This window comes from Canis aureus, chromosome 19 (genome assembly GCF_053574225.1).
Source record: "Canis aureus isolate CA01 chromosome 19, VMU_Caureus_v.1.0, whole genome shotgun sequence".
NCBI classification, from domain to species: domain Eukaryota; kingdom Metazoa; phylum Chordata; class Mammalia; order Carnivora; family Canidae; genus Canis; species Canis aureus.
In genome coordinates this window covers 50,353,722-50,374,347 of record NC_135629.1, presented here as the reverse complement: position 1 = coordinate 50,374,347, position 20,626 = coordinate 50,353,722, and the positions used below count along the sequence as shown (strand labels likewise).

The following is a 20,626-nucleotide window of genomic DNA, read 5'->3' as shown; positions in this document are numbered from 1 at the left end:
CTGTGTAGGTTCTTCTAATTTTTTTCGATTCTTAGATCAAATAACTTTTAAATATGGAGATATCTATTTTAAGAGCAGATGGTGTGCTTGGGCTAATTGAACCAGGTCCAGGGAGTGCCACTGTGGTCTTGACTTTTCCCATTTCACCCGTGTCCCTATCACACCACATGTAGAGCTGATGTCTCTGTCCTCTCCCCCCCACCCTACTTCCTGGAGCAGGGTGACCAGCAGAATGTGCATTAGTGTCTGAGCAGCCAGCATCCTGCTGAGGGGCATTTCTATTGGCCATGTCACCTGGATGGTGGAAGTCAGGACCTGAGCCCCAGCCCATGCTGAGACATCGCCCCTTCCCACCAAAGGCTCAGCCACCATGGCATTGGAGGTGTGACAGGGGCCCTGAGGGAAGGAGGGGCCGCTGAGAAGTGGCCTGCTTGGCTGTGCCCTGCTTGGCCTAGCCTCTCCTTTCTGGAGCCAGCTTCACAGCTCTTTCCTGGAGGCCAGAGTGATCCTCTGCGTGGGGTAGACTCTTCATCAACTAGCCTAGAGCCTTTTCTAGACCTTATAGGCTCCTTCTAGGGTCCACAGCTGCTGCTGCTTTTTTCCCTTTCTTAAAATGGGGGGTGGGGTGCCTGGGTGGTTCAGTAGGTTAAGCAGCTGCCTTCCTCTCAGGTCATGTTCCAGGAGTCCGGGGATCTAGCCCACTACTATAGGGCTCTCTGCTCTGCTCAGTTGGGAGTCTGCTTCTTTCTCTCTCCCTCTGCTCCCCCCACCCCTGCACGTGGTCTCTCACTCTCTCTCAAATATATAAATAAAATCTTTTTTTAAAAAATGGGGGGTGAGGTGTCCCTCAGCCTTCTGGGATTTATTCCCTCATAATTCTTTGTGTCAGACTTAAAGATATGGCAGAGAGAAGAGTGTTCTCTCTAGGCCAGGGGCAGGGACAAGACTGGGAGAAGGAATCTAGAGAGAGCTTTGCGGTTGGGTCAGCTGGTGAAGGGGAAGCTGCAGATGACAACCGGGAGTAGGGTGACACCTGGTGACTCTTCTGGACTGGGCGGAGTGTGCAGAGAGATCAGGAGATCCCTGGAGGCGGCCTGCAGGAGGCTGACTGAGTGTAGCCTTTGAGGACTGTGTCCTTATTATGCCTGCAGATTATATCCCCATTAGCGCATAATTATTATATAATGGGTGTTATTGCATAATGGCAGTTATATAACACGTGGCCCAGAATACGGGATGTGTGTATGTGTGTGTGTGTGTGTAATAAGTGTATATTCTCTGGCTATAAATAGCTGCCAGCCCTGCACTGAATCTGTGGTCACACCAGAGCCACCTTATAAATACCCAGCACTGGGCTATAAATTTCCGAGTGGTGACGTAGGCAGACATGGTACCTAGTTAGGAGGTGGTGGGAGGGACCTGCAGCCCCACCCGGCCACATGACATCATTGTTTCCATAGTAATAAGAATGCTCCCTGGGGGACCAAGCAAAGAGAGGCCTTTAAAGGGAGGAGGCAAATGGATAGAAAGCTGGGCGGGGGTACTGTGCCTGGGGCTGAGCAGGGTGGGGTCCCCTGGGCAGAGGGCTGCAGGGGTGAGACAGGCCCTTTACCCTTAGGTGTTCAACCAGTGGCAAGGCAGGAAGCTCCATTTTCTTTCATCTCTTCTTTAGAGGGTCTCAGAGCCCCTCCTTGTGTGTAGCAGGTTGTACGAGACTCAGCTGCCCATTAGGGAGAATGAGGGAGCCACACGGCCTCTCTCCATTTTTCCCTCCCCCAGGTGGACCCTCCTCATAGCTCTGGTGCCACTTGAAGGGGAGCTGAACATGGGCAAACCAGAACTCTGCACCCCAGTCATGTCCTCCCCAGGGCGGGACTGTTTCCCCTACCAGAGGTTTTAGGCCAATTTGGCCTTAGTAATATAAGAAATATGTGAGCAATTTGGAGCTCGTCTCAGAAAGCCTTGTGGAAGTCATGGCACTGGGAGATGGCGCCTGGGAAGACACAGGAGACAGGATAATATTTTGGCCCCAGAAGAAGCTATGGGGTGGGATGTCATCCATTTCAGTGTATGAGACATAGTTTTATATTGGATGGTGAAGAGCTACTCTTCGCTTTTCTGAGGGTAGAGGAAGAAATCGGGTTGTTGGCAGGAGGTGGAATTGAGGTTAGTTGGGAAGAAGGAAGGGTGGGTGACCAACTTGTCACAATATGACCAGTAGTTTTCTAGTTTCAGCACTGGAAGTCCTTTGTCCCAGGAAATCCCTCTGTCCCTCAAACATCAGGATGGTTGGTCACCCTAGAACAGTGGTTTTCCACGAGGGGGGACTTTGCCCTCCAGGGAACACTTGGCAATGTCCATAGACACTTTCGGTTGTCACAACCAGGGGAAGATGCTGTTGTCCTCTAGTGAGTCAAGGCCAGTGCACAGGATAGTCCCTCAACAAGGAATCATCTGGCTCCAAACATCACTAGGTGGTGAGGCTGAGAGGCTCTGCCAGGGGGCAGGGGTAAGCAGAGCTTCTGTGTCTCTCCTCAAGATGGCCCTTGCTTCTGCTAGCAAAGAGGCCACCACCGGCTGCCCCGCCCCCCCCATCCCTTTCTGCATTTCTTGCAGCTCTATTTCCTGTGCTTTTCTTGGTAATGTGTAGGGTTCTGGGGCTGGGAGACCTTTTCTAGGGAATCATGGGGCTTCTCAGAGGCCACCTCCCCATCAAAGCTCAGAGGCTTTTGCAGCTAAGACAGTGCTGAGTGTAACCCCTGCTAGGAAGCATGGTGCTGGTGTGAATCTTTTGCCTGTTATTTATTTATTTATTTATTTATTTATTTATTTATTTATTTATTTATTTATGATAGAGAGAGAGAGGCAGAGACATAGGCAGAGGGAGAAGCAGGCTCCATGCACCGGGAGCCTGACGTGGGATTCGATCCCGGTCTCCAGGATCGCGCCCTGGGCCAAAGGCAGGCGCCAAACCGCTGCACCACCCAGGGATCCCTGTTATTTTTTTTTTAAGATTTTATTTATTTATTAATGAGAGACAGAGAGAGAGAGAGGGAGAGAGGGAGAGAGAGAGAGAGGAAGAGGCACAGGCAGAGGGAGAAGCAGGTTTCATGCAGGGAGCCCGACGGACTCGATCCCGGGTCTCCAGGATCAGGCCCTGGGCTGAAGGTGGGACTAAACTGCTGAGCCACTTAGGCTGCCCCTCTTTTGCCTGTTATTAAATAATAATAATAATAATAATAATAATAATAATAATAATAATGGAGAAATCATTAAACAGCAATCCCTTATTGCCTACCAAAGAGTTTCCAAGAAGCAAAACCTGCCTACTTCCCTCACCTTTCAGGCAAACACTTCCCAGGTAGACCTGAGCTGCCACTAGCTGCTGGCCCAAGGGGGTCCCCAGGTGTACCATTTCCAGGGCGAGAACTTGTTTCCCCAAAAGCCCACTCCCAGACCCAGCAACTAGGGCAGGACTCTGCTACTCAAAGAGACTTTACAAATGGAACAGATGAAGGAGCTCCATCTTATTCTGGCATGTGGAGTTCACAAAAATCTGGTTTACCTGATGTCATTTGTAGCAGATTACATTTTGCATGTGTACATGAAATGTAATCATGAGAGTCTAGCACTTTCTTTCTCACCTGTGTTTAGTGCCTGTTTAGTTTACTACCTGCCTATAGTTTACTTGGTGCCCTCTGGCCCTGACCACATGCGTAGTGTGGCCAATTGGGTCATTGTTTCTTCCTGGAGGGGGCCCACAGACGGCCAATATGGTGGTTCGTTGGCCTGGTCTGCACTGGGTAGTTGGCCAGAATAGGAGGATCAGCTGGGCTGCAGGCTGCCCCTTCTGTGTGTTGAGCTCAACTTTTGAGTTTGGACTTGGGATAGAGATAGCTAATGAGCACGGACTGGGGAGGCTGGGCCCACAAGTCTGCAAGCAAGGCCCTGCCTGCTGCGCCAAGGGGAACTCTGTGGGGAGCAGTGCTGGCTTCAGACACAAAGGCCACTGCTCCATAGAGTAGTAATCCTCAGGGTATTGCCAGCCCGAGAATATGGCCAAACGAGAGGCCCCTGCCCTGAGGATGGGCCAGATTTCTCTCACTTATTTATGGTATTGTGGTTTATAAAGTGGGCCCGGCACACAGATCTCTGGGCACAGTTTCAAATACAAGCATTTCTTTTAAATTAAACACCATGCGCGCGCACACACACACACGGTCTGTTTAAGCCATGCTGCTGCCCAGGAGGGTTTGGCCACGTGGGTCAGTAACTGAGGATGATGGTCCTGAACCACCATTTAATATTAGATTTTGTAACTCAGAGATTCATTAATATAATTACTCAGATGCCAGCCTGGCTTGGCAAGGTCTCTTGAATTGTGTTCCTCTCCAACAAAGCACTCTGGCTGCAGGGATGCCCCTGGTGTGCCAGAGCCCCACTTGCTGGTTTGTGGACTGTGGGCAGAGGCATGTGTTGGCCTCTTTGGCACACCCTCTCTGGGAGAGGCTAGATGATCCCACGGTGGCAAGTCCTGCCTTTATGTGTCTCATTAGGAGATAGGCACCTCTGGAGAGTCTGCGGCAGAAGTGAACAGTCAGCGGGGCGAGGCCCCACTTGAATGCAAGTTCAACCCAGGCTTGGCTGGTGGCTAGGTAATTTTGTTTCCCTGTGACACTTTGCACTTAATTTTGTAGGTTTTTCTGCTTCTGGAATTGTGGACCTAGGACTGTGTTTTATCTGCCTTTACATATGTCTCTTGCCCAGTGTATAGCTTTGTACAACCCCAAACTCATTTTGAGTATTGAATTATCTTCAGATGGAAGTGGCCTGTGGCCCATCCTTAAGATGATACAAAGGCACGGAATGGCATAAAAAAATCAGAAAAGGGGGTGATGAAGGAAGGGAGTGAAGGCAGGAGAGAGTGGCTGGTGTGCTGAGACATCATGAGGGGAGAATTCTGACAGATGAAGAATAGTAGAAGTTTCCGGAGGGCTGGAAAGAATGTGGCAGGCAAGTGAGAATCTGGGGGTTAATATGTTGAAAGGGAATTGGTTACTCATAATATTTTTTTTCTGCTTTCTGGCAGTTGAGGTGTCAGGAAGATAGGGAAAGAGCAGCCCTCTTTCTGGTCCCCTCCCTCCCTTGGCCCTTTGTTCAGCCTGTCCCCACTCTCAGGCCTTCCCTCTTGTCTCGGCTGGCCCTGCAAGATGGAAGGGGTGCCCCCCTTCTGGCCTTACAGCAAGCACATGGTCCCCGGAGCTCATGTCCTCTACAAAGGCAGCCTGTGGGGCTGCTGAGCTCACCCGTGACAGAATCTCTTCCCGTGTCTGATCCTCTCCACCCTGCTAACCTAGAAGATGCCCAGCAGCATGGGCTGGGAGGATGTTAGGGTTTTTCTGTCCACATCCTCAGCTGTACCCCGTTCATGCTACCCAGAGCCCTGAGCATCAAGCATTGTGCATGGAGCACTGGGCATCAGGATTGCTTGCCTTTGCCTCAGAGGCTCTCCATTGCCCTCCTCTTCTTTCCTCAGAAGCCCTGGCCTCCAGGCCCCTTGTGTGGATGCTGACTCATGGCTGGCTTGTCCAGCCCTCTTTTCCTAGAGACCCCTCTGGCCCTGGTCTCCCCGGTCTAAGATGGCCCCCGTCTCCCAGCTGGTACATTTGCACCCAGCTCTGGAGGCTGGATTTGGTTCTTAACAATAAATTATTAAATTAGGGCAGCCCCGGTGGCGCAGTGGTTTAGTGCCGCCTGCAGCCTGGGGTGTGATCCTGGAGACCGGGGATCGAGTCCCACGTCGGGCTTCCTGCATGGAGCCTGCTTCTCCCTCTGCCTGTGTCTCTGCCTCTCTCTTTGCTCTCTCTGAATGAATAAATAAATAAATCTTAAAAAAAAAAAAAAAGGAATGTGAACAGTGTGTTTCTCACACACTGGCACACACACGGTCCCTTTGCTGAGCTGATCCCAAAGTCTGTTCTGCCCGCTGCCTCCCCTCTGCTTACCTCAAACCTTACAGTTGGTCCCATTTCTTTTGGAGGCGATTCCCACCTCTCCCCTCTTCACTTCAAGGTCCTCCAGCCAGCCACTTCCTCCCTGGCCCTAAACCTCTTTCTTCCAGCCCCACATGCCTGCCTGTTAATTTCTTGGAGACCACTTTCCTTTCTGAAGTCACCCCGTGTCCGTAAAAGAGTGACCCCAGTGACCAGTCTCAGAAGTGTGGCTTGTGGGAGGGTGGCGTGCTGCAGCGTGACAGGGGTTTGGGGGCATCACCCTCCTTCTTGCCCTGTGTCGTTTGGCCTAGAGTCTACTTGAGTGTGAAAGTTCCATGTGAACACTGACAGACCCCAGGACTGTGGTTTCCCATTGCCTCATAATGTTCTCCTACAATGTGGGGTGATGGGTATGGACGCCCATCTGTCCACTGTTTTAAAAAAGGTATTTTTCTGATTATAAGACTAGTGTACATTCATCATAAAAACACCAAATAATAAAAAAACAAGCAAAAAAACACAAAAAATAAATAAAATAAAATAAATAAAACAAAACAAAAAAAAAACACCAAATAAGCACAAAGCCTGGGGGGTGGGGGGCAGTCAATAAAAATCATCACCGTTCTATGACTTAAAAACCACCTTTTGTTGCATTTTTGTACCTATTCATGCACACATTCAATTTTTGAAAATTGGTTTATGATGCAAACACTTAAAATTTTAACAGCACCGTATATTCTACCAAGTCACAATTTTTTGAAAACAAATTTTTGGTGATTTAGCATCTTTTCTTAGCTGCATTTCCCCTAATTGTCAACATTTCTAATGATTGCTATCTCTTTTTCATTTTGGAAATGAGAAATTACCTTCTGTGGGGCTCCTGGGTGGCCCTGTCAGGTAAATGACTCCTGATTTGGGCTCAGTCGTGATCTCAAGGTCAAGACTCGAGCCCCCCCCCAGCTGTGTGCTGGGCCTCTCTCTCCCTCTGCCCTCGCTCTCTAAATAAATAAACAGGCGAATAAAATTGCCTTCTATTATCAATGTAATAGGTGCTTATTTAAAAAAAAAAAATACAGGGGTGGCTGGCAGGCCCAGTCGGAAGAGCGTGAGACTCTTGATCCTGGGGGCATGAGCTCAAGCCCCACGTGGGATGTAGAGATTACTTAAATAAATAAAACTTAAAAAAAATACAAACATGCCTTTTAAATGGCTGCGTGAGACTTCAGTCAGCATGCCAGAGTTGATGTAATCCCTCATCTGTGAAGAAGCCTTTACATCGTGCACTCTGCTAGGAGAGACATCCTAATGCACCCAGCTCTGTAGCTATGTGTATGGACTTCAGACAAGACTTCGTAGCAGTTGAATCACCAGGCAAAGGGTACAGACTCTTCTAAAGATGCTTCACATGGATTGTTAAATTAATTACTATCTGGAAATCTGGCTCCTGCAGATAATGCATTAGGGTTTCTTTGTCCACATCCTCAGCTATACCCCGTTCATGCTACCCAGAGCCCCAGACAGACACTACGATCATTTATACATCACGCACACATCATGTACATATTACATTACATCAGGATGCCCTTTAAAAAAATTTTTAAGTACAGTCTGTCCTGCAGCACGGGGCTGGAACTCACAACCCCAAGATCAAAAGTCGCATGCCCTACCAACTGGGCCAGCATGGCACTCTCAGGACGCGCTTTTAATGAGCCCACCCTTCCATCCCTGTCATAGATGTATGTCTGTTGCATCAGCTCACTTGTCCCAAAAGGACACATGCTATCATCTTCTGTAAGAGCTAATCTTGGACATCTCTGTGTTAGCACCGCTGGCAGGCGGGTGTGTGTGTGGGGGGTCCCCGCAGGGCCTTGGCATGGCAGTGTCAATTCCCTTGGGCCAGGAACTGGCAAGGGAGCGCCAGGGCTGCTTGGCAGTGAGCAGGTGCTGGACATAGCATCTGAATGGCAGCAGCCCCCCAGCACCACTGCTGAGGTGCAAGCCATGGCGGCCACCAGCAAGTGCCTTGAGAGCTCCTGAGGAAGCAGCTACTGCTGACTGCTGAGGTCAGGCCCGCCGTCTGCTGCCAGGACCCTGGGCCTGCCTGGGGAGATGCATTCCTCCTGTGACTGGAGGGGAGGCTAAGAGAGGGTGGGTCCCTCACTCTGGGCTGTGGACTCTATCTTCACTTGCACACATACACCATCCTGTGCCCCACAGATGGCATCCCCCAGGGCCACACAGGCTGGGACACATAGCCCCTTGTGCCATGCCCCAGAGCTGGGACTGTCTCCTCCCACAAGTCTCTAGAGGCATGCATGTGTGAGCGTGCTCTCCTCAGGCTCTGTCCCCAGTGATTCCTGCCACATGCCGCTGCATCTCCATGTGCACACACGTATGTTCATTCACCTTGAACCTAGGCCTTGTGTCACTTTCTACATCTCTTTGGCTCATTGAGGCTACAGTATCTCAGACCTCTGGCAACTCTCGTCCCCCACCTCTTCTGCTCAGTGGTCCATCTTGCCCAGAACCTGACTGTCCTCTGCCATTGTGAGGTAGAAGACACCTCCTGACCCCTGAGGCCCAGCAGGGGCCTGTGACGTGCAGCAGTGGAGAGAGTTGTGGACAAGGAGAGGCTGTCCACAGAAGTCTTTCTTCCCTCTTCTTCTTGCAGCAGCAGCTGTGGTGTGGTAGTGCCAGGCATCCCATGCCTCCAGGGCCCATGGCCGTGCCATCGTGGGTGGGATGTGTGTTTATGAAACTTAGTCCGTTCTCTTCCTCTGCAAGTGTTCAGCATGTGTTACCCTGTGAGTGTCTGTGCGTGCGTGTCTGAGTGTCAGGAGGTGGGTGTCTGTGTATGAGCGTGGGTTGGAGTGTGTGTGTAAATGTCAGTGCAAATCACACCCTGGGGACATAAGGGGAAAGTTTGAGGGTCATGAGGTTTGAACTGTTGTTGCTCCCATGAGGATACAGAAGCCCAAGGAGAGTGCAGTTACCTGCTCCCCACCATCATCCAGTGAGTACCCAGGTCACCCAGGGGCACCACCAGCAAACTCCAGGCCCCGAGCCCCTTAGACCCCTGAACAAGTGTCTGCATAGGCGGTGTGTGCATTTGCCACATAGTGTCAGACCCTTCCTTGCCTGCTCAGCAGCTGAGCAGCTCCTTTCTAGGGCTCTTTGTGAACCTGCCTCGCTATTAATCTACCTGTTAGTAAAAGAGATTACAATTGCTGTAATTACAGGGCGCTATGGCTCCACCGTCAGGAGCAGGGCTGAGTGAGAGGCAAGGGGTGGGGGGGAGTCCAGCCCCACAGGAAGCTGCTATTAAAAGCCCCATGTTTTGATATGGCACAGGGACAACAGCCCTTCCCGGGGGCTGAGCAGGCTGGGCGGGGGCGCAGGCAGACTAGGTTCCCACTGCAGGTTCTGGCATGACACAGGAGGTCAGCAGGGCTGAGGATGGGGAGGGCTGGGAAGGGCCCCCAGGAACCCTGACCTCAGGGGCCCCATGCAGAAGGCACAGGCTTTTGTAGGCATAGAATGGAGGAGACATGGCGGCACTTGTCAGGATGGGGCAGTGGTTCTTCTTCTGAAGGGGCTCCACAGCCACCAGCCCCCCACTGATTAGTATGGACACACAGAAGCACCTGGTCTGTGCTAGCCCAGAGCTGTGTATGACATGCTCCTAGAAGAGGATACAGGTGATTATATAGCACAGAGGTTCTCAGTAGGGTGTGTGTGTGTGTGTGTGTGTGTGTGTGTGTGTGTGTGTGTTTCTATCCCCAGGGGACTTCTGGCAATATCTGGAGACATTTTTGGTCGTCACTACTAGGGGGAGTGTCACTACTGGCATCTAGTGGGCTGAGGCCAGGGATGCTGCTAGCTGTCCTACAATGAACGGTACAGCCTCCTACAACAGAGAATGATCCTGCCCCAATGTCAGAAGTGTCAGGGTGGGAAACCCTGAACATAGCAGAGGAAAGGGATGGCAATGGGCAAGTCAGACCGGAAAAAGTCAGACAGGACTCCCTGGTGCTACGATTGGAGACCTCAGCAAGTCTGTCCCTGGGTGGGGGTGGGAGAGAGCCAACATCCCAGGCCAACAATTGCAGTGTTGTTGACCCCTGGGAGATGTTGGGGGACCACAGGCTGTGAATATTCCTGTCCATTCCCCTCCCTTTTCTGGCAAAAAGAGCTGGACCTGGATTGGGGCATTTGCCCTTTCTCACTGTCCCCCTGTGTCCTCATTGCCCACCAAAGCACTTGGGAATGAGGGGCTCAGATCTTCTCCCTCAGTTGGAGCCTCACAGGCCTCTCTGGGTGGGAAAGGTTGGGAAGAGGGTGTGCAGGCATGGGGAGGGCTTGCACCCTCCTGCTCCCATCTTGCAGGGACACCAGCCACACCCCGGCTTCTCCAGAATGCACATCTGGCCCGGGTGCTGCTCTGAGGCACAGAGCAGAGCAGGGCAGAGGACTTACCAGTAAAGCCAAGTTTGCTCCTTTCTGGATGGGCACAGGGAGCTTTCTTCCACCATTCACTCCTGGGCACTGCTGCCCCCTTTCCACTTTTGTTTCCACTTTTCTCTTCCAACTTTGGTCCTCTCCAAGGTGCTCCTTGGGAGGGGGGATCAGATGGTCGAATAGGAGATGCAGTAGGAAGTGGCCTGCGGGACTAGGGAGGCAGGTGTGGGCACTACTCAGTCCTCTGTCTTAGGGTATGTGCACTGCTTGTGAGCAGGGCCAAGCTGTGTGCAGAGTGGCTTCTGATGCCCTCTTGGCCCTCAGGCCACCAAGTCTCTGTTATTCCGCAGACAAAGCACTGAGATTTTCAGCTGTTGTGAATTCTGTGTTTCACACCGAGTCCCTAATAGTGGAGTCACTTTGCCTCCCCCCCCCCCCGTTTTTTTGCCTTGACAGCTCCAACCTTATAATTTTACCTTCTCCCGTCTTGTAATCGCTCCTTTTCTTCCCTCTCCCCTTCCTGGGGTTTTTGCTGCTCATCTCTGGGAACCCCCTTTAGGAAGGATCACTCCTGACAAGAGGGGAGGGGCTTCCTGTCAAACATTGGGAGTTGATGTTTTGTTTGGTAAAATGTCTGTAAATAGGCTGTGAGGCATTAATTCTACATGGATCCCTGTGCACTAGAGCGTCTTTTTGTGTCTGTGCACGTCTCTGTGCGTGTGAATGTCAGGAGCAGAGAGAAAGGGAAGGGAAGGAGGATGAGAGAGGAGAGGGATGGCTTTTGGGGGTCCTGGTTCTCTTCCTTCTGGGACATTGTCTTGGCCTAAATCACAAGCCCTGATTAGGAGAGGTCCCAAACCCAAAGTGTTTAAGGGCCAAGGAGAATGTCAGGAGAGAAGCTGCTGTGTGCCGCCCTGGTTGTAGGCTGGGTGTTCAGAGGCTTGGGATGGGACAGTGGGCCTGTAAATCCAAGGATCTGTGACTGAGATGTGTCATGGAGGGAACTATTCCTCCTGCTTAGCATCAGTTGGTCACCTTAAATTGTTGGGAACAGTGTTAGTCTTCCACCATAAGTGGAAGCCCGTATTTCCCTGGACATGAGGCTGTGTCTTAGGTCTGCAAAGCCACTATGTTTTATTTGTTTGTTTTTTAAATTAATCAATTGATTTTTTTGAAAAGTAACCTCCAGCCCTAGCATGAGGCTCAAACTCATAGTCCTGAGACGGATAGTCACATGCTCTATGGACTGAGGCAGCAGTCCCCCTTGTCTGTTATTTTTTTTTAAAGTAAGACTTCTTGTTGTCTTAGATTGGCCCCTTTTAAACTTCAGGTGGCTTGACGAACAGCAAACTCACTAGAAACCCTGGTGACTTGACTTCACCAACTCAGCCACATCCGTTTTCCCGCCACCAGCCTTCCAGACCAGGGAATACTTTCTTTCTTTCAGCTGCTTCTCAGCTGACACCCTCCCTGAATCCATTTTGAGTTGCTCTTCCCCGGCCCCGTTAGAAAATGTCGGCTCCGACTGCACCATGCTCGCCAACAAAGGTGCAGAACGATTTTGGCTGCTTCGTCCAGGAAATAAATTCCTCTTCAGTGCCAGAAACCATTGAGTGGTGCCATGTGTTGAGCTCCAGGGCCCAGCACCATGGGCAGGGCTGTTGCTCCAGGCAAGGAGGGTGGAAGCATGGGATCAGGAGGCTCTGGGGATGAGAGCCTTGCTTCCCACACATCCTACGTGCCTCGGTCAAGGACCTAAGAACTTGTCACTTGGCCTGTTCTTCCAGGCCTGGCTTTCCACCTACAATTGCCTGTGGTCTGGTCTGTCTCTGGACCCATGGTAGACTAGCCTCCTTCTGCCCTGCGGCATGCAGGCTCCTTTCTTTTCAGGTACCTTGCCCAGGTTCTCTGGCTCCATCTGCCTTGTAAGGGTTAGTTTCCCCAGGGCATGCCCACTCTCCTCTTTTCTTCCTATAATTGGTGATGCTGTCAGTGTCACTGAGCCCCATCTCACTGAAGCCCACAGACAGTCCCATGAACTAGGCACTGTTGTAATCCTCAGTTATGCCCAGAAGCCCCATGGACAGAAGAACCCTGCTGGAGGCCACGCAGTAGGGAGCGGCAACCCAGGGTCTGTCCCCTCCACACACATCTGCCCCGCACGCTGATCCCCCTGGCTCATCTCAGAACTGATTTCTCCAAACTCTTCTTTCCAGCTCCTGGGCCAACAGCCAGTTGATACAGTATCCATAGTGACCTCATGACACTCCCCGTTCCTCTTTTTTCTATCCATTCCATGCCTGTCTCCGTTCAGGTTGTCACCAGCTACCTGAGCTGTGTGAGTCTGTGCAACCGAATTAATGTGGCTCTATGGTGGCTCTGAAGCATCTCTGCATTTTCACCACCATTGTTACTTTCCAAATGCAGCTTCTTCTCATTCTCTTCCAGATTTGTTTTTTATTGGGATATAATTCACATAATAAAAGTCACTAATTTAAAGTATATGATTCAGGGGCACCTGATGTCCCAGTCAGTCTTGATCTCAGGGGTTGTGAGTTCAAGCCTTATGTTGGATGCAGAGGTTACTTAAAAATAAGGTGTACGATTCAGTGGCATTTAGTGCCTTCACAGTGCTGTGCAGCCATCACTTCTGTCTGGTTCTGTGACAATTCTATCACACCTGCCAAAACCTCATACCCATTAGCAATTTGTCCCAACTCCTCCTTCCTCTCAGCCCCTGGCAACCACTGTCTGCTTGCTGTCTCTATGGATTTACCTGTTCTGGACATTTCCTATCAAGGGGATCATACATTGTATGGCCTTTTGTGCCTGGCTTTCACTAACATCCTGTCGTTGCAGCTCATCTATGTTGCAGCTTGGATCAGGACTCCATTCCTTTTTCTGGCAAAATAATATTCCACTGTGGATGTACCACATCTTTTTAATCCATTCTTCTGTTGATGGACATTTGGGTTGTTTCCACTTTGGGGCGATTGTGAACAGTGCTGCTGTGAACATGTGTATACAAGTAGTTTACGTGGACATATGTTTTTGATTCTCTTTAATGTATACCGAGGAGGGGAATCACTCTCCTGTAGTTTTGTGACCACCTTCCAATGGGCAGCTGGTCATGCTGTCTGCCAGAGATGCCTCCTTCTTAGATTAGCAGTCTAGCCTCTGCTAATCATTCCATTCCATTCTGCTAAACATCTCCCCTCACACCCCCTGGCTCTGTGTTCCAGAAGACGGAGCTCTCTGCAGGCCTTCAGTTTGCTGTGCCTGGGGTTCTCTGCGTCTGGGCTTCTCCTGTTTCTCTCCATCTACTGTTGTCTTTCCCCCTTTGTCCAAACACCTTTATCTTTCACACTCCCCTCATGAAGCCTTCTCCTACCACTTCTCAAGCCCAGAGCTGAGCCCTCCTTCATTGGGAGGCCCTGCATTGTATCCATTATGCACCCAGTTTCCAGCTGCAGGGAAATTGCCCAGGGCAGCTTCTTTGGTTCTGTATTCATGGGCGTTTGGCAGGTAATAGGTGCTTAACAAACGTAACACACAGATTAGATGAACATTAAGGCAGTGTATGCACTTTTCCTGCCTGTCGCAGATCTGTGGGTGAGCCACCTGGGTGCCCCTGCTGATGCACAAACGAATATACTCCTGCAGTGTGCCTCCCATCACCTTCTGGGCCCCAGGGTGTCAGTGTCCTCATGTTTGCTTCTCCATGGCCTCCTGGGAGCAATTAAAGGAAGTATAGAGGACAGGAGTCCAGGAGCTCCACAGGTGATTCTGAGGGAACTCAGTCTCCTTTAGCCCAAACAGGTGAACAGCAAGTCATATGTGACCTAGTTTTTTACTGTTCCTCGCTCCTCCTCTAAGGACAGAGGGGTTGTTCTCTCCTCTCATCCAAACCAGCCCATCTGGAGGTGGTCCCAGAGTAGCCACCCTGTTGTAGGCTATAAGCACAGGCTAGCCTTGAGCGCCAGCCCCTGCCCCAACTTTCCCCAGGCAAGGGCAGGGGTTGAGCAGAGGAGCCAGCTGCCCCAGGCTTAGGTGGATGCTGTGCCTTGAATCCCAGATCCTGTCACAGAAGGTGGGACTGAGGTAGTTCCACAAGGTGTAAAGGACACTGCCAGGCCCCTGTACCAGCTCCACTCAGGCTCTGCCAGGTGGCCCAGGTGGGTAGGTGGCTCAAGAGGGCACAGCACCACCCCAGCCACCCCACTGCAGGCCCAGGGAGGAGCAGGGGTATACTCACTCAGGGTAGGGGGCATAGAAAGAGAAGGGGGGATGCTGTCTGCACCTGAGGGGGTCTGTATCCAACAGCAGTCAAGTAAGGCCACGTTTCACATCTTGTCTCCCCCCACCCCCCGACTGGATCCTACCCAGTCCTTTCCAGGCTGGGGGGGGGGGGGGGAGTCTAGCTCTAGTCAGCTAGCCACACACAGGCAGGTTCCCCAGGCAAGCTGGACGCCTAGTGGCCCTGCTCCTGGCAACTCACTGTCTTCCTAGGCGCAGCCTGGCCCTCCTCCTCCTCCGCCTCCCTCCTCAGCCCTCTCCTCTCCCTGGGCCTCTTCCCCACGTGGCTCATTACAACTCCAGTTGTTCAGGTCTTGACCTCAAGAGCCTTCCCTATTGACCCCTGACCAGCGATACTAATCTGTGTCAACAGGCCCCAGGGGTTAAAGAAACACAACCGCCGCGCTGCCTCCTTAGCAGGTGCCTGGAGGGGGCAGGGTGGCTCCTGGGAGTGCGCCTGGCGGAAAGGAGCTTCCACAGCACCGCCCCCTCCCCAGTTCACTCCGCCCTCCAGCTCCCCCTTTCCTGCTCTCTGGGATTCTCTTCTTCCTCTGCGGACCCCCTCCAGCCCAATCTCCCCTCCTCTCTAGTTCCCTTCTGTCTTTCCTTTGCTCTCCACTCTGCCTTGTAGGATTTGGGACGAAATACCCCCCCGCGTCCAGATGGTTCTGCCCTTGTACCACCCCCTCCCCCACTGCACTTACCCCCCCCACCATTTTTTCCTTTTTAAAGATTTTATTTATTCATTATATACACAGAAAGAGAGGGGAAAAGACAGGCAGAGGGAGAAGCAGGCTCCATGCAGGGAGCCTGATGTGGACTCGATCCTGGTACTCCAGGATCTGCCTTGAGCCGAAAGCAGATGCGCCCAACCGCTGAGCCTACCATTTTCCATCCGGGTCAGGATCCTCCCTTTAACCAATGGTTCTCACTTTAAAGCCATCATCAGAATCCCCTGAAGGGCTTGTTGCGACACAGGTCCTAGAGCGCTGCCCTGAGGGCATCTGCATTTTCAACTGGTTCCCTCACTCTGCTGGTCCTCCAGGCTACCCCGCCCCCAGACTCAGCAGGCAGCCCACTCCCCCCAACCTTGTCTGCACCTTTTTCCCCAGGGATGCAGCCATCCTTGGAAGACTGAGAAGGCAAACTGGTAGCCACCTGGGTGGGGCACAAACTCCCGTTGAACAATTGCCGTGTTCCCAGAGCACAGGGTGGGTGGGTTACCTGAGGGTGGCCTGGTGAGAATGCAGGAGCTGGGGTGCCAGGCTGGCTCAGTCAGTAGACCATTCGACTCTTGATCTTGGGGTCATGAGTTTGAGACCCATATTGGATGTAACTACTTAAAAAAAAAAAAAAAAAAAAGGATACTGCAGAGGCTGCCAGGGGGGACCCACCATGTATTCTTGTGAGTCATGCAAAGGAGCATCCTCTGGTCCGGACTCTGCTGGGGGTCCTGTCAGAGTGAAGGGCCACTCTCCTGACTTTGACAAGACAGTCTGGGTCTTCTCAGAGAAACAGTTGTGTGTCACATGTGTCTCCTTTCGTGGAATGAGCCTGGAGTTATAACGTGCTAAACCCTACCGCTTGATGGAACCAGAGGCCATCTCAGCCCAGCCTTCTCTGCTCTGTGCTGCAGGGGGTACCCCCTCCCCCCCCACTCACTCACACACACACACACACACACCCCGGAGGAGGGAGAGTGCTGGGCTCAGGGACGTTGACCTCTGTTATTGTCCAGTATGACCCTGGCACCTGGGAGTCTGTATTCCCATGTAGCCCTCATGCTGCTCACAACAAGATGGAAACCCAGAAAGAAGAAACCCACAAGCCTGGAGTCCTCCTGCTTTCTTCTTTGTCCCTGTTTTGAGCTGCTGTTACTGCCTCTGGCCACCCATCTTAACATGACCTCTTGTTCTGTGGGGCCACAGCCACAGGCTGCCCCTCCCACTGGGTGCACACATGTCTGACAGGGATGGTCCCAGGACACTGAGCAGGGTGCTGGTGGGACTCTAGCAGGGAGAGGCCACCGAAGGCCTCATGTGCTTGGGTGGGCTTGACAATACTTTCCAGGGTCTTTTTTGCTGCCTGGGATGCTATTAGCCCCAGGAAACCCACCCCTGGGGGGTCATGCTGGCTAGTGGGGCACCCCTGGGTGCTCCTCACTTTCTCTGGGTGCTCTTATTCTCTTGGGACTTTCTACTCTGTCCTCCACTCTCCCAGACCCCTCCTTCCCTTCTTCCTCTTGGCTATGGCTCCCTGACGAGGCTGGGGAGAAATAGACAAACTCTTTTAAAAAAAATTTTTTTTTAAGTTTCCCAAACTTTTCCAGATGCCAAGAAGAGGCCAGAGAAACCCTGCAACTGCAGGGCGGGTGTTCCAAAGCCTTTCCCCACTCCCTCTCGATGGAAAGGAGGGGAACTAGAGGAGCAGAGTGACTTTGGTACCTCAGACAGCACACCTGAAGGTCAGAGGGCCGATTTGCCATCCCCAAAAGCCCCCCATCCTCACTTCAACCTCCAACCAGTGTGGGGAGGCAAAAGCAGAGGATAACATCCGCAGGACTGCTAGGAAGTGCAGCATCACATTGCAAAGGCAGTGACTTCTGGGGTTCAGAAGGATTGAATTTGGGACAGAGTATCCCCCCTCCAGTTAGTGAGGTCAGGAGCTGAGAAGGGAGATAACCTGGCCTCAAGGGCTCCCTCCCCTGTAGTCTGGGGCCTGACGTGAGAAGCCACCACTGCTGGAGCCAAGGGTGGGGGGGGGGGGGACAGACAGGAGGGACTGGTGTGTGGGGACCATGCAGACACTACTGTCCTCCCCAGATCGCACCCATAAGGGATGCTGCCCCCAACTCTGCTGTTCTGTCCATCTACTCCCTGGACACCTCCTAAAACAAAGGCCTCTTTGTGGTCCTGGCCTACTGGCCCGCTGCCAGCCACATTCTTTGCGTGTTTCCTGAGCACGGATCCCAGCTCAGTGGTCAGCTCCTCCCCCATTGGCCCAACTCCTCCGGGCTCAGAGCAGTCCCCTCTCCGCTGCCCTGCCCAGGGTCCTCCCACAGCTCCCATCCCTCCTGTCAACGGATCAGGGCTGAGAAGGGAGAGCCCAAGGAGTTCGGCCTCTGGGCCTGTGGCGCTATCAGAAGCAAGTAGAGATTCTATCCATCCTGGCTCTGAGGGATCCCAGTCAGTTCCACTGAGCCTGAGCCTTGTTGTTCTCATCTGTGAAAATGGGGAAAATAACTACCCCATGGGACTATCAGGCAGATTAAATGTCTCCCAAACACCCAGCTCCTGCCTGCCACACAGTGGCTGCACTAAGTAACTAGAGCTCCCCACTCGGCACAGCACCCTGGGGGGTTGGGGAGCTTGTCGTGACTTTGGTGGGTGGCTCAAGAGCTCAGAGGGTCTCTAGAGTGGGACATTTCCTTCGGTCCTACGGGAGACCCAAAACCTAAGGTCTACTCCTGGAGGAGCCCTTCCCCTCCTGTGGGATAGAGCTAGGTCCTTAGCAAGTGACCCACCAATCCCAAGCACAGTGCTGCTCCCTGTGCCCCTCCTGGCTCCCACCTCAATCTGTAACAGCACTGGGGGCCCCTGTTTGGGTTAGACATGGGGAAGGGGAGGGGCTAGATCTGAGTAAGGGGATCTGGGGTGGGTGAGGCAGGGAGCCCCAAAGAGGGATGCCTGGGCTTTTAGGAGTGGAACGCTTTGGAAAATCAGCAGATACATCCCCTGTCACCTCCAGTAACCAGTTACTCACGGTCACACACGGTCCTAATGAAGTCCTAGATTGCTGCTCTGGAGTCCCCCCCCCTTGTTAAAAAAAATGTTCATAATTTGGAAAGAAAAGAAGCTTTTTACAAGCTGGCGGCTCTAGGGAACTTTCCGTCGGGTTCTTTCTGGCCTCGTGATGGGTGGGGCCCACTTTTCCCTTCCCCTCTCGTGCTCTCCTAATAATCCCCCTTCCCTAGCCCCACCAAACACACACACACTTTAGGCGACCTACAGCCAGCTGTCACCCCAAGAAAGCTGAAGGGAGGCTGAGGACCTGTCCGTGCCCTCCTGGGCCCCAGCCAAGGCCCCCCGCACCACCTCCCCTGCCCCCAGAGGTGTCCCGACAAGGGCCCGCGGAGTCCTCAGATAGCAGCTCTTCCCAGAATCCACCCCAGGACCCCAGCCCTGCCTGCCCTCCCCCAGGGCTAGCCCCACTCTCCTGCTGAGTGAGGGTCCCCCGAGTCCTCCTGCAGTCCTGAGGCCCCTCCGGGGAGGAGGCGAGAGGTGCTGAGCTCACCGCCTCGGCATCTGCCCTCCCCCTCTCTGGTGCGAGGGCCGGCCGCACTCCCGCCAGCGCCTCGCTCCCTAATAGCTTTTTAAGTCCAACCACATGTGTCTGCGGAGCAAGGAGCCGCCCCTCGCAGGGCCTCGGCTCCCCTCCCTTGCCGGAGACCACCCTCCACTCGGAGCAGCCTCGGGGCTGGGGGAGGGGGTCTGCCTCCCGAGAGCCCATCTGCTAGCTGCCGGCCCAGCTGAGCAAGAAGGGCCGCTGAGACGGCTGAGTGCTGGGGTCTCTCTCGGGAGTGTTATGCGAGGAGGCCAGCCCTGAGGCTCCTCTGGGCTCAGGGTCCCCCAGTCTCCCTTCCCGGTTCTGGGGTCTGGTATCCTCTCTTCCTGTGGCAGCAAGGAGGGGCGAGCTGTCTGGGTTTGGGAGCCTGAGGTGGGCGGCTAGGAGGCGGGTGAGGAGCTCTGACCTCCTCTTGAGGGCCTCCCAGCCATGGCTTTGTGCCAGCACCTCTCCCCTGCACCCGGCCCCATTGTCGTGACCCCATGATCGGCCCTCTGACTTGTACACGTGTGGCTCCCTGTGCGTGTGAGTGGTCTGTGGGGAGGCCTGTGGGGTGCGGTTTCGCAGAAGGGGAGTGAGGGCTGAGAACCAACGGGCAGGCAGGCCTGGGGTCCTAATGAGAAAATTGCTTCCAGCCAGGGAGCCCTGCTCTGCGGCTGAAATTGCATCCAGCCCGAGCCAATTCTGCTGCCGCGGTCCCGCCCTTCGGAAGGAGGTGGGGGAGCTGCCTTGGGCAGGGGGAGGAGCGGGGCTTGCACACTACTCAACCAACACTCCCCCTCCCCAACACCTTAGAGTCTTCTGCCTCTTGGGGAGGGGACTCAAGTGAGCTCCAGGGCCCAGCTTGGCTCGAGACCCTACTGCTGGATCTTTGGGAGGCAGAGGCTGGAGAGGGAAATGGAGAGATTCTCCTCTCTCTTCTGCTCAGTTCTACCAAGCTTGTAGAGCCCCCCACTGCCTGCAGAGGTTCTCAGAGAGGTGAACCCATTAACAGGCTTACCGAGGAAGGGTGTGAGGAACGCTTTGTTTCCACAGAGGTCCTTTGGGCAAGTTTGTCCACCTGGAGTAACTTGAAATTCAGCCTCTCCTAAAAACTTAGGGTCCGGCCCCTCTTGCCTACCCCTCCACTCAGGGGAGCCCAGTGCCTGCACCCCAGGCTAGGGACCCAGTCGGTGAAAGGTCAGCGAAGCTTGCTTTCTTCTGTTACTCATTCTGGGCTTTCAGTAGAACCACCTACAGGAACAGCAGAAATCAAGGCCACGAAGTCAGTCCTGCTTCTGAGGAAGGCTGGTACCTACCATTCAGCTGCCAATTGGCTCCGTGAGCTCCAGCCCCACGGATTAACCAGCCTCAGGCGTGCCCTTGCCATGCCCCAGTGAACCAGAAGGTCCACCTTCTGGTTACCTATGGGGAAGACCTATCCCAATCCTGGGAAAATACTTTCCTCACCTGGGGCTCTGATCTCTGCTGCTGCTTTGCTTATAGACTCTGGATCACCTGTTTCCTAGATTTCTGAGATGGTGGTTAGGGAGGAG

At 53.0% G+C, this 20,626-nt stretch overlaps 1 protein-coding gene across 19 annotated transcripts in view; it reads left to right on the top strand.

The window, feature by feature from the left end:
* Positions 1 to 20,626, top strand: part of NFIX (nuclear factor I X) — a 99,464-nt gene that overhangs the window by 39,068 nt on the left and 39,770 nt on the right. For 10 of the 19 annotated variants that reach the window (XM_077859726.1, XM_077859731.1, XM_077859727.1 and 7 more), the window contains exon 3: positions 17,077 to 17,211. The exons of the other annotated variants lie outside the window; for them this stretch is intronic. In XM_077859726.1, coding sequence (XP_077715852.1) covers positions 17,077 to 17,211 — 135 coding nt within the window. The remainder of the gene's footprint in view (positions 1 to 17,076; positions 17,212 to 20,626) is intronic. 19 annotated transcript variants of the gene reach the window in all.